The 16,811-nt window shown below is 42.5% G+C and overlaps 1 protein-coding gene across 1 annotated transcript; it reads right to left on the bottom strand.

Moving 5' to 3' along the window:
* Positions 1-14,163: 14,163 nt before the first annotated feature.
* Positions 14,164-15,402, bottom strand: LOC110733730. The gene has a single exon (XM_021913816.1). It carries the CDS (start codon positions 15,400-15,402, stop codon positions 14,164-14,166), a length of 1,239 nt encoding a protein of 412 aa, XP_021769508.1.
* Between the last annotated feature and the right edge of the window lie 1,409 nt (positions 15,403-16,811).

Consider the following 16,811-nt stretch of genomic DNA (forward strand, 5'->3'; position numbering starts at 1 on the left):
GCATCTATCCTTATAATCAATCACTATATACTAAAAGTCAATAACTATAAGTCAATAACTATATACTAAAAGATACACCAGCAATGACACGTGTCATTTTTTGGTATGTCCCTTAATTTATTTTTTTTAAAATTTTTTTTATAAAAAAAAACCTATTTAAAAAACAAATCTTAAATAAAATAAATTATTATAAACTTATACATAAATAAAAGATTTCATCTATTCTTGACAACTATATAAACTTATGTAAAGGGGGGGGGGGGAAATCAAACTTAGCTTCAACATAAATTTGCCAATTATAGTGTCATGTACTTCAATAATTGCATTTATATCTTTATAAAATAATGATGTACATTTAGAAGCTTCAAGAAAGTGACTAGAATATTAAAAATTACTTAAAATAAAATATTTGATAAATCCTTCCACAAAAATATTAACAACTACAAAGTATAAGTTTTAGGAAAAAAAAAAAAGGATTCTTAACATGTGACATATTGAGTGTAATGTACTATTTTTTTACAACATCAATTTACTTTCTAAAAAAAATTAAAATAGAAATATATTTACGGGTTAAATACATAGTACATGGCTTTAAGAAATTCATTTGGTTAATAAGCAAAAAATAAAATAAAAAAAAATAAAAAAAATAAAAAAAATGATACTAATATGTTGGTTAAATATACAAATATTATAGACCGGGTATTGTCAAATATGTATATTAAAATATGTATCTGGCTAATGGGATATTTCTTAATAAATTCATCATATTATTTTAGACAAATTCATTATAGTATTTTTTTTTTTGTTTTTGTTAGCAAATGTATGTTTTTTTTTTTAATTAAATGTTATTTTCATTCAATAATAATTATTTAAAATTACCGTGCATGGCACGGGACCTAATCTAGTTGTATAAATAAACTCGAGTTTGACACAGATGATATCTCTCACATGTTAAGTTAGCCCAACTTTATAGGTTAGCGCTTGAGAGTAGAGGAGGTAAGGAAATCTCTTAGTCCCAAGCAAATATAGTTGATGGTGGGATTGGAACTTATGAACTCGTGACTTTTGAGTTCCCACTAATTCCACCAAACTTGTTTGATACTCCGTAAGTATGAGGCAGTAGTTGTTTCATGTTCGTCATAATGATGTGAAGTAGGGATTGATTAGGGGATTTTTATCCACCAATCACCGTCTGACAAGTGGACCAACCAGGTTCCGCCACGTGTCCTTCACGAAGGCCAGCAGGAGCTTGCCACGTGTCAGTCACAGATACGTCCTCCACGGACCACTTAAGACATGCCACGTGTCCACCCATGCCAAGTGGGACAACCGGCCATCAAGGCCCAATTCAGTCTAGAGGCCCGATCAGCCCTAGGTTTACCTTAAACCTAGAGAGCTGCACGCTTCCCAAGGCTATAAATACTCGATTAATCCTCATTAATCACACAACCGAATAATTAAGAGATCAAGCAGAGAAGAACAGACTTATTAACAACCGGCTAATCTCGTTAACAACGCAGATTACCAACACTAATCACTCTCACCTAGAGAGATCTCATTACTTTAATTTCTGTATTGATTACTCCTTAATCAGGTACTAACTTGACCGTTGGAGGCGGAGCTCTCAGGAGTCTCCGTTATTTTGCAGGTACAGGCGTCCGGTTCCAGTCTCGGAATTGTAACTCTCCCGCAGGACATCAGAAAACCCCGAAACATTTGGCGCCGTCTGTGGGGAGAGTACTTCAGAGATGGCATCCAAGTCTGTACCGATTCCAGAAGAGAGGCATCCCCTAGACGACCCTCAAGTTCATTCGGACCATGATACCGAAAGTGAATTTGAAGTTGAAACTCATACAGCTCCAGACGGGACCCTAAGGGCCCGACGTACCCGTCATACCGAAATGAGGGAACGGGAGTATCTTCAAACAGGAAGCGAGCCAGCAGGCGCACCGCTTGCTCGGCAACAGCCGACTGATGGGTCTGCTCCCATCACAAGGAACGAACTCATGACCTTCATGAGGGATTTCAAGGGAGAGATCCAAGAGTTGATCAACAAAAAACCGCCTGCTTCAGCCAAAGAGCAGTCGGCCAAGAAACCTTCCACTTCACTGAAGAGGAAGCCAGTTCAAGGGCGAGAGGCGACTCCCCATCCTAAATTCAAGAAGCGGGAGCCGTCTGCTCTTGATTTCACAAAACTCCGTTATCCTACGGGAAATAGGAAACCGGTTCGTCATATTCAGGCGGACGGGTCAAAGCAAACGTTCACAGATGCTCGGCACCTGCTAGAGCAGAAGAAGAGTGACCGATTATCAGAGTCGGCTTCTACTTCAAATTTTCAGGACAGTTTGCGAAATGCCTCGATGAGGCCAACTCAGTCGTACCATGAGAGTCAGTCAGGCGGCACCTCCCGTCAGTCCGACTTTCATAGTGCCCAGGCGGTACCAAACTTACCATTTGTGCCGCAACAACAGTATTTTATGCAGCCACCTCCATTTGGTGGACCTGCAGCAAAAAACGTCCAACCTATGGACTGGCAGCTACGGCTGCTTAGACTTGGTGAACAGCCGACGGCCTTCTCCAAGGAAATTACTGAAGCCGCTCAGCCGGCCAAAGTAAAAAATATTCTAGTAGGCGCCTATGACGGCACTACTAACCCAGAAGACCATCTGATGGCATTCACCAACCTGATGTACCTTCAAGGGTTGGATGATCCCACTTGGTGCAAGTGTTTCCCAGCGACTCTCAAGGGAATTGCACAGCAATGGTTCGGCAACCTGCCGACTGGTTGTGTAAACAGCTTCAGGACGCTTGCTTACTTATTTACCTCCAACTTCGCTATGAACATCCCTGCGAAGAAAACAACCCTTGATTTGGGAACAATTCAGCAGGGTGAAAAGGAGGGGCTTCGTTCCTACATCAGGCGGTTCAACCTGATGAGAATACAGATTCAAGGGTTACCGGATGAGGTAGCTTATACTGACTTTTTTAGAGGTCTCAAAGATGGGTCTACCTTCAAATTTGATTTAGTTCGAAAAAGGGTGGCGACTCTTCAAGAGGCCTTGATTGAAGCAGAAGCCTATATACAGGCGACTGATCTGTGTACGATGAAACAGTCGGACGGGAAGAGGTTCGACAATAGAGAGGGACGACAGAAACAGTCGTCCAACAAAGATGAAAAAAGAAAAGGGGTCTGGGCGGCTGATTCCTCTAAACAACCGGCCCAGAAAAAGAAAAAAGAATTCAAACCATACTCCCCAAAGTATGTGTTTAACAAGGATAACCAGTTTATCCTAAAAGAAATAAAGGGACGGCTCTCAATTGAGAAGCCGCTCCCCATGAAGGGTTCTGCGAGCAATCGGAACCAAGACAAAATCTGTGCTTATCATGATGACATTGGTCATCACACCAATGACTGCATCAGTCTCATGCGGTACCTGGACCGCTTGGCTGATCAAGGTGATCTTGACACTTATGTCAAGAAATCTGCGGGGAACACTTCCTCAAAAAAGCAGTCGGCCAAAAAGAATCAGCAGGCCGACAGTTCTGATACAGATGATGCAGTCGTCTACACCATTGCAGGCGGCTTCTCAGGAGGCGGCCCCACTATTAGGGGCAACAAAGATAATATAAGGCGGTTAGATGTAAATTCCGTTCACCAAGAACGGCCGTCTAAATATACATTTCCTGAGATTGTCATCACTGAAGAGGATCTAGGAGGAATAAGGGGGCCGCATGACGACCCTCTCGTTATTGAATGTAAAGTGGCCAACCAGAGAGTTGGTCGAATCCTCATAGATACCGGGAGCTCTTCAGATCTCATCAGCAGCAAATGTCTGTCAAAACTGAAATATCAGACGGACTGCTTACATCCGGCCTCCCACCCTTTAATAGGTTTTGGAGGAGGAGTCGTCCACCCACTGGGACGAGTAGATCTACCCATCCGCCTTGGAGAAAAAGGGGAAGGACGACACATGGTAGTCCGGTTCCTAGTGGTAGAGGAACTCTCGGCCTACAACATGATTCTGGGTCGACCAACCCTGAATAATTCCAAGGCTGTTATAATCCCGTCACTTATGCTGCTTAAGTTTGAAAGGGACAATGGAACAGTCGGCTCCCTAAGGGGAGATCAGAGGATGGCCCGAGAGTGCTATCTCTCGGATGTCAAGCCCACTGTTATGACCACTGGGTCAAGTGGAGAACAAACAGACCTTGACAATGTCAAGGAAAGTGCGCCTGTCCAAGAAACAGGCGACAAAAAGAGAAAGGCACCCCAGACTGAGTCCGCAAGAAAAGCAAGAAAATAGCAATCACTGGCAGAGGACCGGCCGGATGAGTTCCGCCCTCAGCCGGCTGGTGAGCATGCGGACCTGATATTAGACGACTCCCATCCTGACCGAACAGTCAAAGTAGGGACGACTGCTCTGAGAAACCTTGGTGACGACTTTCACAACCTGTTGAAAGAATACAAGGACATCTTTGCATTTGAAGTCCATGAAATGCCAGGCATTAGTCCTGATTTGGCGGTACACAAACTCGCTGTGGATCCGAAAAAGAAGCCGGTACGACAAAAGAAACGGAACCATGGTGAGGAAAGGGGTCAGGCGGCAGCCGCCGAAGTCAAAAAATTACTTGATGCAGGGTTCATTCGGCAATGTTACTTCCCAGATTGGGTTGCAAATGTGGTACTTGTTAAAAAGCCGAATGGCACCTGGCGAATGTGTGTAGACTACACAGACTTGAACAAGGCGTGCCCCAAAGACAGTTACCCTCTGCCTAAAATTGATAACCTGGTCGACTCAACAGCCGGCCATGCCATGATGAGTTTTATGGACGCCTATTCTGGCTTTCATCAAATTCCTTTATGGAAGAAAGATCAGGAGAAGACGGCTTTCGTCACTGATCAGGGATTATACTGTTACACGGTCATGCCGTTTGGTCTTAAGAATGCCCCGGCGACCTTCCAACGAATGATAAACACAGTGTTCTTTGATCAGATTGGGAGAAACGTCGAGGCATACATTGATGATATGATTGTCAAGACTAAACTTCAGAAAGATCATCTGACGGACCTCCGAGAAACTTTCGCCACACTCAGGCGGCACCATGTCATGCTCAATCCCAAGAAATGTGTATTTGGAGTTGAGTCTGGGAAATTTCTCGGATTCCTTATCAACCAGAGAGGAATAGAGGCGAACCCTGAGAAGGTACAGGCGGTCATTGACATGCAGTCGCCTCGTACCGTCCGAGAGGTTCAGAAGTTAACAGGTTGTCTGGCGGCCTTGGGAAGATTTCTAAGCCGATCAGGCGACAAATGCCTATACTTTTTCCAGGCAATTAAGAAAAAGGCAAGGTTTGAATGGGGGCCGGATGCTGAGGCCGCCTTCCAGAAATTAAAGGTTCACTTGCATTCCTTGCCGAGGCTGGTCAGCCCTTTGCCCAAAGAAAATCTGTACATGTACCTGGCCGTCTCTGATCATGCGTTAAGCGCGGTGCTCCTTGCTGAAAGGGACGGCTGTCAACTTCCGGTCTACTTTGTCAGTCACGTACTGAAAAATGCCGAGTTGAGGTATCCCCTAGTGGAGAAATTTGGTCTTGCACTCTTCATGGCTGTTAAAAAATTGAAGCCCTACTTTCTGGCACATGCAGTCGTCGTGTATACCGACCAACCGATCAAGCGGCCCCTTACCACCATGGAGTCCTCCGGACGAATGATCAAATGGGCCATAGAAATGCAGAGTCTCGAAGTTACTTTCGAGCCTAGAAAAGCAGTGAAGGGGCAAGCCTTTGCTGACTTTATTGTAGAGATGACCCGTCCTCCTGACTCTCAAATTCCAGACCAAGTCTGGAAGGTATATGTGGACGGAAGCTCTACTTCAAACGGTTGTGGAGCAGGCGTCGTATGTCAATCTCCAGAGGGCGACAGGTTCGAGTATGCTCTACGCTTCAGTTTCCAGGCTTCTAACAATGAGGCAGAATATGAAGCTTTACTAGCCGGGATCCGCATGTGTAAGGCGGCAGGGGCAATGAAAATAGACGCCTGTTCTGATTCACAACTGATAGTGAGTCAGTACAATGGCGAATACGAAGCGACACATCCGGCCATGATCAAGTATTTACAGGCGGTCCGACAAGCAGTCGGCTCCCTTGAGGATTTCCATCTGATCCAAGTGCCGAGATCAGAAAACAACCAGGCAGATGCACTTTCGAAATTAGCATCATCCGCCTCCTCCGATACTCCTCGAACTGTGTTTTGGGAAGTAATGGAGAAGAGAAGCATCGAGGAAAACCCTATTGGAATTCTAGACAGAACCTCAACCTGGATGGATTCAATCAGGGCATATCTGACAAACGGTACACTACCGGATGATCCTCAGCAGGCGGCGGCACTTAAAAAACGAGCCTCCTGTTTTGAAATGATACAGGGAGAACTTCACAAGAGGGGGCACCTTCAACCCTTCTTAAAGTGTGTTACTCCTGAAAAGGGACGAGAGATACTAGATGATCTTCACTCTGGTTTCTGTGCTTCCCATATAGGTGGTAGGATGCTTGCTCAAAGGGCAAGGCGGCAGGGCTACTTTTGGCCTACTTTGGAAGCAGATGCAATGGAGATGGTGAAAAAATGTGACAAGTGCCAAAGGTTTGGCAAATTAATTCACCGTCCGGCTACTGACCTCACTACCATTCATAGCCCACTACCGTTTGCTAAGTGGGGCATGGACATTCTGGGTCCATATACGCCTGCTACAGGCGGCAGAAGGTATATACTTTTTGCCGTTGACTACTTCACTAAATGGGTAGAGGCGGAGGCTGTAAAGGGAATCAAGACGAAAGATGTAATTTCATTCATTTGGAAAAACGTCATCACTCGGTTCGGGGTTCCCATGTCTATGGTTTTTGATAATGGTCCCCAATTTGAGACGCCTGTTCTCAAAAGCTGGTTGGGAGACCAAGGAATTGCACATTACTTTGCATCTGTCGGCCGTCCACAAGCAAACGGCCAGGTAGAAGCCTTTAATAAAATCATCTCAGACGGTCTCAAGAAAAAGATTGAACGAGCAGGCGGCCTATGGGCAGATGAACTACCACATGTTCTTTGGGCCATTAGGACGACTGAAAAAGGGGCGACTGGAGAAACTCCCTTCCTCCTAACTTATGGTGCAGAAGCTGTTCTTCCAATAGAACACTACGAGCCGACTCTTCGAGTAATGCTATATGACGAAGAGGCAAACTGGGAAGCTATGCGCCTGGCATTAGACTCACTTCCTGAAAAGAGGGGCAATGCTGTTTTGCGCCATGAGATCTACCGCCTAAGAATGACTAGATCATACAACAAGAAAGTACACAGGCGTCCAGTCGTCCAGGGGCATAGGCGACATACTTACTACTTGTACCTGTCTTAACGTTCGGCCATACACAACAGTCGGTCAAGTGAGCAAATTTCAAATACTTAGACAAATTTGAACAAAAACAAAAACTTTGATTAAAATGAGCCGGCCATAAAAGACCAGCCGAATATTCAAAACCCCGGCCCCCTGGCCGGGTAATTACAAAGCAAACGGCACGCAGGCCGTGAAAAGAAAAAAAAATATATACTTAAAGCTTAAGAAGGGGGCAGTTCAGTATCAGCAGCAGCCGCCTGGTCAGCACTCTTCTTGCTGGACTCGGCCTTAGCTGCATCATCTTTTGATGCCTTACCCCCAAGTGGCACAAGCGCCACAACCGGCTCTTCCTCCTCCAACGCAACGTCCATCGCCTCTTCTTCAGCAGCCGCCAGGATCTGTTGATTATATATTTCCGAACACTGGCGGTACGTTCTTTCCCATGAGGCAAAGTCGGCACTGGGGAACAGTCGTTCCCAGGTCATGCGTTGGATTTGGGCGGAGTCTTCCACCATCTCCCGGACGAGCTCTTGTTTCTCTTGCTCGGCCTTGTCCGAGAGCTCTTGGGTAAGACTCTTCTCCTGGTTCACCAGGCGTTCTTTTACGTTAGCCAAAGATTTCTCCATGGCTTCGTAAGAGTGCATTTTCTGGCGAAGGGGCTTCAGCTCGGCTTTAAGTTTGGTGACGGTCCCCTCCAGCTCGTCAACCTTCTTTTGGGCCGCCTCTAGCTGAGCCCGAACAGCGGCGGTCGCCTGCGCCTGATAATAAAGAAGATCAATGGTCAGTACTTCATTTTGGGCAATTTGAAACATTGCCTTATCACAGCTGGAGGCGGCCATAGCCTTTGCGGCCTTTACCTCTTTGTTTTTCCGATCAATCGGCTTGCGAAGGCTGTTGACTCGGAGCAGGGCCTAAGTACAAAGAAAAACAGGCGTCAGTTTCCAATCAAAAGAGTTAACAGGCGTCCTGGAACTCAAAAGCTCAAAAAGGGGCTAAGTATACCTCAGCTAGGATCCCTGAAATTCCATCGAGGTCAAGGGTGCCGGCACCCTTGACCGTCTCCCTGTCAGAGGGAGGAACTACTTTGACCATAGACTTGGCTACCTCAACCAAGTCTAGACCCTGGGGGCCGGCTGCATTAAGCGAAAGGAAAAAACAAGTTAGACGGCCCCGCCTGGGTTTTTGAAGAAGTGTGAGTTTTAACAAGCAAGTGTCCATACATCTAGGCGGCCCCGCCTGGGTTTTTGAAGAAGTGGCCGGCTGTTTCTCAGCCGCCACTGTTTTCCTGGAAGACCCAGGAGAGCTTGCAACAGTCGTCCTCCGGGCCTTGGGGTCCGGCTGTTGCGAGGAAGAAGCCCTTGGTGTGCCAGACTGAAAACAAAAAGAGTTAGTATATGCATAATACAACTAAAAGGAGAAGAGTTTTACCAAGGGTGCCTCCTTGCTGGGGGAGTCGGCATACGACTGCTTCATTAGCGAGACCCGCAGCATGGCCGCCGCAGTCTTAGATGCTGTTATTTTACTCATGGCGTCGGCTGAAAGAAATAAACAGCAAAGTTAGTAAAAATCCCAAGTGAACAAGGCGTGAAGAAACAAAGTATTCGTCAGGCCGGCTACCTCTAGAGCACCGACTGCCGAGGCCACAGGCGGCCAAGAAGTACTCGTCATAGAGCCACTTGAAGCTCGGGACGCAATTTAGGGGTACTTGCTCTCGTACCCCTGAAGTAGAGTTCACCCTAGTCTCTACTTTGAAGAGTCCTTTGTCTAGGATCTCTTTTTTAGCCTTTGGGGGAACAGGCGGCATGCTTCGGCCGCCTGCGAGAAGAGGCGGATCCCTGTTCCACTTGTTAAAACGTTTGTTCAGCTCCGTGTCTGAACTCTCGATAATAAGGAAGGTGTTCCGCCAATCCTTCCATTTGTTTGCCTTACCTCTCGTCATGAGGTAACCCCTATGGCTTGTTAGTTGATACCAGCCGGTACCTCCCGACTTAGGGGTCCGGCTGAGATAGTTCATGTGGGCGAAAGCCTCAAAACTTGGCTCCACCCCGTTCAGTTCGCACCCGGCCACATAGCCGAGTACGTTCACCCAAGAGTTGGGGGCTAACTGCCATAACCCCAGATCATACCCATCTAAAATCCGCTGAACAGCCGGATGTAATGGGAAGCGCAGTCCAGCTTTGATGGCCGCCACATAGCAGCCAAAGCAGCCGTCACCATAGCTGGTACCAGCCGGCCAGACGACAGTATCTTCTGGATCCGGCACAAACAGTAAATACTCTGAGCCCATTTTGTGGTTAGCAATAAAGCTCGCCACATTGTCTCGCATGGTTGCGATCCGGCCCCGGGGCACCCTGCAGTAGTAGGGGGCGTTTTCCTCTCTATAAGAGGCGGACGGCTCTGCCCAATTATCCCCTTCTCCACTGCATGGGAACTTCTCGCCTCTTGTAGGCGGCTATGTTTTTCTTCTGAGCCAGAAGAACTATGGTCAGAAGAGCTGGAATCGGACTCGTCCCCTGACGAGTCCGAAGAGGACGACTCCTCCCCTCTCCTAGAGGGGCCCGCCTCCTCTCCCTTAGAAGGAGCAGAAGGAAAATTAGACATGTCCACGGTTAGATGGGAAGGGAACACCTTGGTCCCCCTCTCAGAACTGTCAGCTTGACAGTCGCCTCGTTCTACATCTGGCGCCTGGTCAGATGTTTCGCTAAGGAGCACCCTTTGGGAGGAGCCGTCTGAGTTTGATATCATAGCAGTCTTTTTTGTTCTGGCCATCACGTTCTGCATAGACACAGATTCAGTCGGACTTTGTATAAAGGGCAAAGATGGGTCCAGAAAAGGGCAGGCGGCACTCCTAGTCCTAGATTCAGCCGTCCCCGGTGACCGGCTGATCACTAACTTAGGGCGTGTCGTGTGCTTCCATGGTGCCATTTCAAAAAATAAAAAGAAAATTAAGAGTAAGAGAACTGAGTTACCTGAACGGGTGACGGTTGATGAAGTCCTGGAAGTTCGGGTCAGTCGGCTTGTCAGAACAGGCGGTAGGCAGAAAAAGTCCGAAAGTGTCAGAGCAAGTTCAGGGGTCCGAATGTTCTCGCAAAAGTTCTCAAATGTGAAAATGACCTAAGTCAGCACTTCCTTTTATAGGCGAAATGAGAAGGCGAAGGGTCGCTTCCGAATTCAAATTTGGGCGGGAAAATCTCTCGGCCGTCTGCAAGGTGACACCTGTAACGGGCCGTCGCCTGTTACCGTGCGACACCTGTCACAGGCGACACGTGACCAGTCGCGTGCCACCTGTGAGGGGCAAATGATTAGGGGATTTTTATCCACCAATCACCGTCTGACAAGTGGACCAACCAGGTTCCGCCACGTGTCCTTCACGAAGGCCAGCAGGAGCTTGCCACGTGTCAGTCACAGATACGTCCTCCACGGACCACTTAAGACACGCCACGTGTCCACCCATGCCAAGTGGGACAACCGGCCATCAAGGCCCAATTCAGTCTAGAGGCCCGATCAGCCCTAGGTTTACCTTAAACCTAGAGAGCTGCACGCTTCCCAAGGCTATAAATACTCGATTAATCCTCATTAATCACACAACCGAATAATTAAGAGATCAAGCAGAGAAGAACAGACTTATTAACAACCGGCTAATCTCGTTAACAACGCAGATTACCAACACTAATCACTCTCACCTAGAGAGATCTCATTACTTTAATTTCTGTATTGATTACTCCTTAATCAGGTACTAACTTGACCGTTGGAGGCGGAGCTCTCAGGAGTCTCCGTTATTTTGCAGGTACAGGCGTCCGGTTCCAGTCTCGGAATTGTAACTCTCCCGCAGGACATCAGAAAACCCCGAAACAGGGATGGCAACGGGTCGGATCTGGACCGGGTCCGGATGGACCTGGATCTAGATCCGTTTTTGTATATAGGATCCAGATTCAACCCGGATCCGTCGGGTCTAGAAAATGAAGACCCGGATCCGGATCCGTCGGGTCCAACGGATCCGGGTCCAAAACGGGTCTAATATATTTTGCATAATTTTTTGCAATAAATGTAATGTTCGGGTTAAAAATTTTATTTCAAACTTACGTTGTTGGTTATTAAGTTCAACCCCAAATTAACTAACTTACACACTCATATTTTGATTAAAATTATAAACAACAAAAAAAAAAATGATGTTACATATAAGCTAGTGAAAAAACAACGATGATGTATATAATATGAGCATCCAAAATTCATCTCTTGAAAGGGTTAATCTTTATCATTACTAACATTATCAACTTCTTAATAAAGAAACAAACAATTTTAGTTTTTTTTTAATAGGAAAAATAAAAAACGGGTCCACGGATCTGGATCCGGGTCTAGGGCCCAGACCCAGATCCAGATCCGTTTTTGTCAGCAGGACCCGAATCCGATCTCGGATCCGTCGGGTCCAAAATTTAAAGACCCAGATCCGTGAAAACGAATCTGGATCCACGGATCCGGGTCGGGTCCAGATCCATTGCCATCCCTAATGTGAAGTAATAAAATGATATTTGGTCTTACATATTCACGATATGAGTACCTAAAATGAGTAAAATAGAATTTTTTTTTTTTTTTCAAATTAGTTGTAATTATCATGACTCTAATTAAACATGGTGAATCTTACACTTATATTCACAATGTTTATTATGTTTAATTGTGAAATGGGACAAATACTTACAAGTAAGATTCGGTTTTTATTCAGATCTTACAGTCATATTCACAATGTTTATTATGTTTGTGTTAAGATTTCATGGAAACACTCGTGAAACAACCTATGTAAATATAAAGAGCTCGGAAGAATGTCAGAACTAATATAACAAAAGACCACATTTTTTTAACCTTCCAAAGGTGAGAGAAAGAACAAACCGTTTGAATTGAATGGTTGGTCCCGCGTAATTGGACTGTTAGTTGAGACACTATACAATATACATCATGCAAAGCAATAAACCAACGAACCCTAAAATGGCCTAAACTAACATTCATCATCTCCCTCCTCTCTTCCATCTTATTGCACTAACTTTAATCATGGATAATTACAACACTAATCAAATCGTATCGTTTCTACAAGAACTAAACACAGAATTAGAGTTTCTTCAAACCAAATCCCTTATTTATTTAGGTGTAATAGATATCAATTCACCCCAAATCATCTCTCTTTTGGAGCTTGAAAACAGAGCATCCACCTTTTTTTCTCCTCAAGATTCAATCTACTCCAACCTTAATCACCTCAAAATCCTCATTAACAATCTCAAATCATGTCAAAGTTACACCCCTCGATCCTTCATTCAACGCCGCACAATTTCGTACCAAATCTCTGGCATTGGTTTAATAATTCAGAAGGAGATTCAGCTCTGTGTTGACAAAGAAAATGTCAGAAACCTGATAAAAATACTCCAAGAACCAAGTGATGATGAGGAGAAATTGAGAGCTCTTGATCAATTTATAGGTCGAATCTCAACTGGGTTTGATTTAGAATTGCAGAATTTGATCCTTGAAGAGAAATTGTATCCAATAGTTTTCGAGACGGTGCTTTATGATGATGATTGTTACCCACTAAATGTTCAAGAAAAAGTCGGGTGCGCGATTGGTGCTTTGACTCGGTTCAATCGGGATATGTTTGTTGATTATTTGTTGGAGGGTCTTATAATGCATGGTCTTGTATGTTATGGTACTAGCAGATCACTTAAGATTCTCTTAACTCTTGTGAAATCATGTGAAGGCCATTTGGTTAATGAGAAGTTATTTAATGACACAATTTTAAACATTATTTGGTTATTATGCTCAAATAATATACTGAGAAGATTAATGGCAATGCACTGCCTCATCGAAATGGTGTATTACAGTACAAAGGAAGTACTCGAGTCTATGATTAATGCTGGATTGGTTGAGAAGCTGGTGCTGTTACAAAGAGAAGAGTTTAGGAGTGATTTAAGTGAAGTAGTGTTTTGGATAGAGGAAAGAAAAAACATAGAACTATGTGTAGGTGATGATGAGTTGGAAAGTGAAGAGGGTGAATCTTCGTCGAGTAATTCATTTTCCGGGTGTATTGCAAGGTTGGTCGTGCAAGTGGAGGTAGGAGAAGGGATGCAGAAGAGTGAAAAGAAGGAAATTAAGATGATGATACTGAGGAGAGTTAGGGCAGCCTGTGTTTCTGAGGCAGAAGCTGCTACTGTTATTGCTGAAATTTTATGGGAATCTCATCCTTGATGCTATGATAATGTATGCTTTACAAGGTATCTCGGCGTACTGAATTAGCATCTTATGTATAGTCTCGTAATCAAGTTGAGGATGATAAAGAGTTATAAAGAACGGCTCAAGCTAGCTAGAGATAGTTCTACTTGTACATTAGGTAATACTACCATTGTACAAACACTCTATTGGGGTTCAATTTTAAATTTCTGTATCAATGAACAAATAACAAAGTGCTCTTGAGCCGTTAATTAAGCTGAGAATCTAAGATCTTATTACAGAAAAGCAGAATTATAACTCCCTAGAAGAATTGAGCAATTACCATAGATTGATTGTTTAGAAATTTCAAGTCTGACATCGATTATTGCAGCTATTGATGAGCACAAAATTGTTTAACAATAACCAAGTAACATGACTCATAGCATAAGTGGTTATCATTACTATGTAAAACAACCTAATACGAATTCAGATAATAAGTAACAAAATTTCAATTCATTGACAAAATCCAAACAACCTAATATGCTAGTAGTAGAATTTAACAAACTGTAACAAAAACTAAAAATTCTAATCAGTGTAATTAAACCCACAAATCACCTTCAACTGGAGGATAGTTTACAAATTTCCTTTGCTTGGTGAGGAGCCGTGTCCTAGCCTTGTTCAGGGGAGAACACGGCGACTTAATCATTCTCTTTTGAACATTCTTCTCTGCCGCACTAACATAAGGCAATAATAGATCATTGTCTTCCTTCTGCCTCTCAACTTCAGGCCGATAAAATTTCAGCACAACCTCCTCTCTTTCGGGTATGTCCTCATTATCATTGTCGTCATCATTAGCCTCATCACACGTTGTAGACTCGTACCATTCATAAAAATTTTCATTCGTTTTCAAATGACTTGCGAAACCCCCTTTTCCTAGAAATTCCTTCATAGTCCTCACTTGAATAATCTCCCTAAAATCATCCAAACTTCCCTCAAAATTTCCACCAATCTTTTCTTTCAACAGAACACACTCTTCCTCTGTCTCTAATTTGTACGAAAACTTGTTTAACATATCATTATCAAACATTAAAGTCAAGGCATCCGTAACAGCCGTATACACAGACTCACAATCATTATCTTCGAAATCTTCTCTTTTCAACAAACTTGATAAATAAGAAACACATTCTTTACAATGCTTGTTACTCAAATAATCGGCATTCACCACTGTAATAAAAAACAACCACGTCGAAATCGTGCTCGCCAAAACCGATCCAGGAGAATTAGACTTATGACCAAAATCCCAAACAACCCGCATCACCTTCTCTACTTCCATCGAACTCCTCGAACCAAAGAACCCAACCATTCCTAAACACGCGATCAACTCTAAAACCACGTCACCTTCATACTCCAAACTAACCAACGCGTTAGCAAGTTTAGGAACACACTGATGAAAGATGTCAGAAGATTTATCCTCGTTAACAAGATTAATAACAACGAGAGATATGATACGAACAGCAAGGCGAATCTCGGTCTTAGAAAACTTACTAGACCCAATTTTCTTAAAAGTAAGGCGATGTAGGCAACGGTGAATTAGTGTAACGTAATTTTTATCAATGAATTCGTGACGAGCGTTTGAAGATAAAAAGTGAACTAATGATGTTAGTGTTTTTTCCCTTAATGATCTTTGCTTACTATCAAGTTGAAGGGTGAAATCATAGGACTTGTTCTCCTTCTCAACTTGCTTTCGAGGTTCGGAGTTGTTATCCTTCTCAACTTGTTTTCGATGTTGCCGTTTTCGCTCGGCTGAACGAGCATTGATGGTTGAGTAGTTCTTCATTGTTTTGTTGAAAGAGGAGATATGGAGATTTATGGGTTATGTTATATAAAACGGAGAAAGAAAGATGATAAAAAAAAAAATAGGAAAGTTATAATTTTATGGAAATTTTATTGATTATTATAGCCAATCCTTGTTTAAATAGGAGAGGAAGTTAGCAGATGTAATTCATGAAAGTATGAAACAACACGGATAATTATTCGGAATTTTTTTTTTTTTTTTTTTTTGAAAGGTTATTCGGAATTGGTTTGTATGAACGTCTTTAATAATTTTCTGGCATGTAATTTTTTTAAAAAACTATACTATATATATTCGGTGTATATTTTTCTAAGATAAATTATTATTCTAAATAATATGATAAGATTTATAAAGAAAATATATCACGTTAATATATATATATATATATATATATATATATATATATATATATATATATATATATATTTTTATATTCCTAATAAAATTGGTTAGAGCTAAATTGAGATGAACCCAAAAGATGAACGCATGTGGTCGATGTGGTGATGTTGATATCATTTTCAATTCTTAATAAGCAGATCAATTGTTGATTTGCAGTGTTATAATTACACACCATCATCATTCATCAGATATTAGCCAGCTAAATTATGAAGAATGCCATTGCCAATCTGTCGGTTCATTTGTTTTGTTATGCAATATAGAACAATTTAATTTATTAATATCCCCACACCCCACGCACCAACCTAAATTAACTGTTTTCCACGATTTTTTATTTTTCATTTTTTTATATTTCATTTTTTTATATTTCATTATACTACGAGTAATGTTTAAACAATATATTTGAGGATGAATTTCTATCCGATCCAAATGTGATCAATTGTCATCTATGACTCTAAATAACTAATTCCTTGTTTCAAAAAAAAAAAAAATAGAGGCTATCTCTATATTTTTTTTTTTTGCCTATTTATCTATTACAAAAATATGGGTCACACTTTTAAATATTTGATCCTAAAATACTCATAATCGATCTATAAAAGATAAAATAGTCATTCATGTGTGATCTTGTTCAATTCTCTCATTGAATATTTTATTAATATTTAATTTTTACACATATAAAAATATAGATAAAACTATTTTAATACAAATTAAAGGGGGGCGTTTGGTATAGTAGTTTTAGATATAGGAAACGGATTCAATTAAGTGTTTCCTTTTCTAATTGTTTGGTATGAGTTAAAAGTAATAAATACTGTTTCCGAAGGGTAACAAAATCCCCCAATTTGTTACCCTTGACAAACTAGTGGAAACAAAATACGTTTTCTTAATCATAATCTTCTCAAATTGTTTTCATTCCACCAAACATATAGTAAAAGTAATGTTTATCATAATATCTTTAACTACCCTTTCTTACTACATATACCCCTCCTACATATGTTTAT

This window comes from Chenopodium quinoa, unplaced genomic scaffold (assembly GCF_001683475.1).
Source record: "Chenopodium quinoa cultivar QQ74 unplaced genomic scaffold, ASM168347v1, whole genome shotgun sequence".
Classification (NCBI taxonomy): domain Eukaryota; kingdom Viridiplantae; phylum Streptophyta; class Magnoliopsida; order Caryophyllales; family Amaranthaceae; genus Chenopodium; species Chenopodium quinoa.

Coding starts and splice junctions, on each gene's coding strand:
- LOC110733730 (XM_021913816.1), bottom strand. CDS start 15,402: ATGAAGAACTACTCAACCATCAATGCTCGTTCAGCCGAGCGAAAACGG.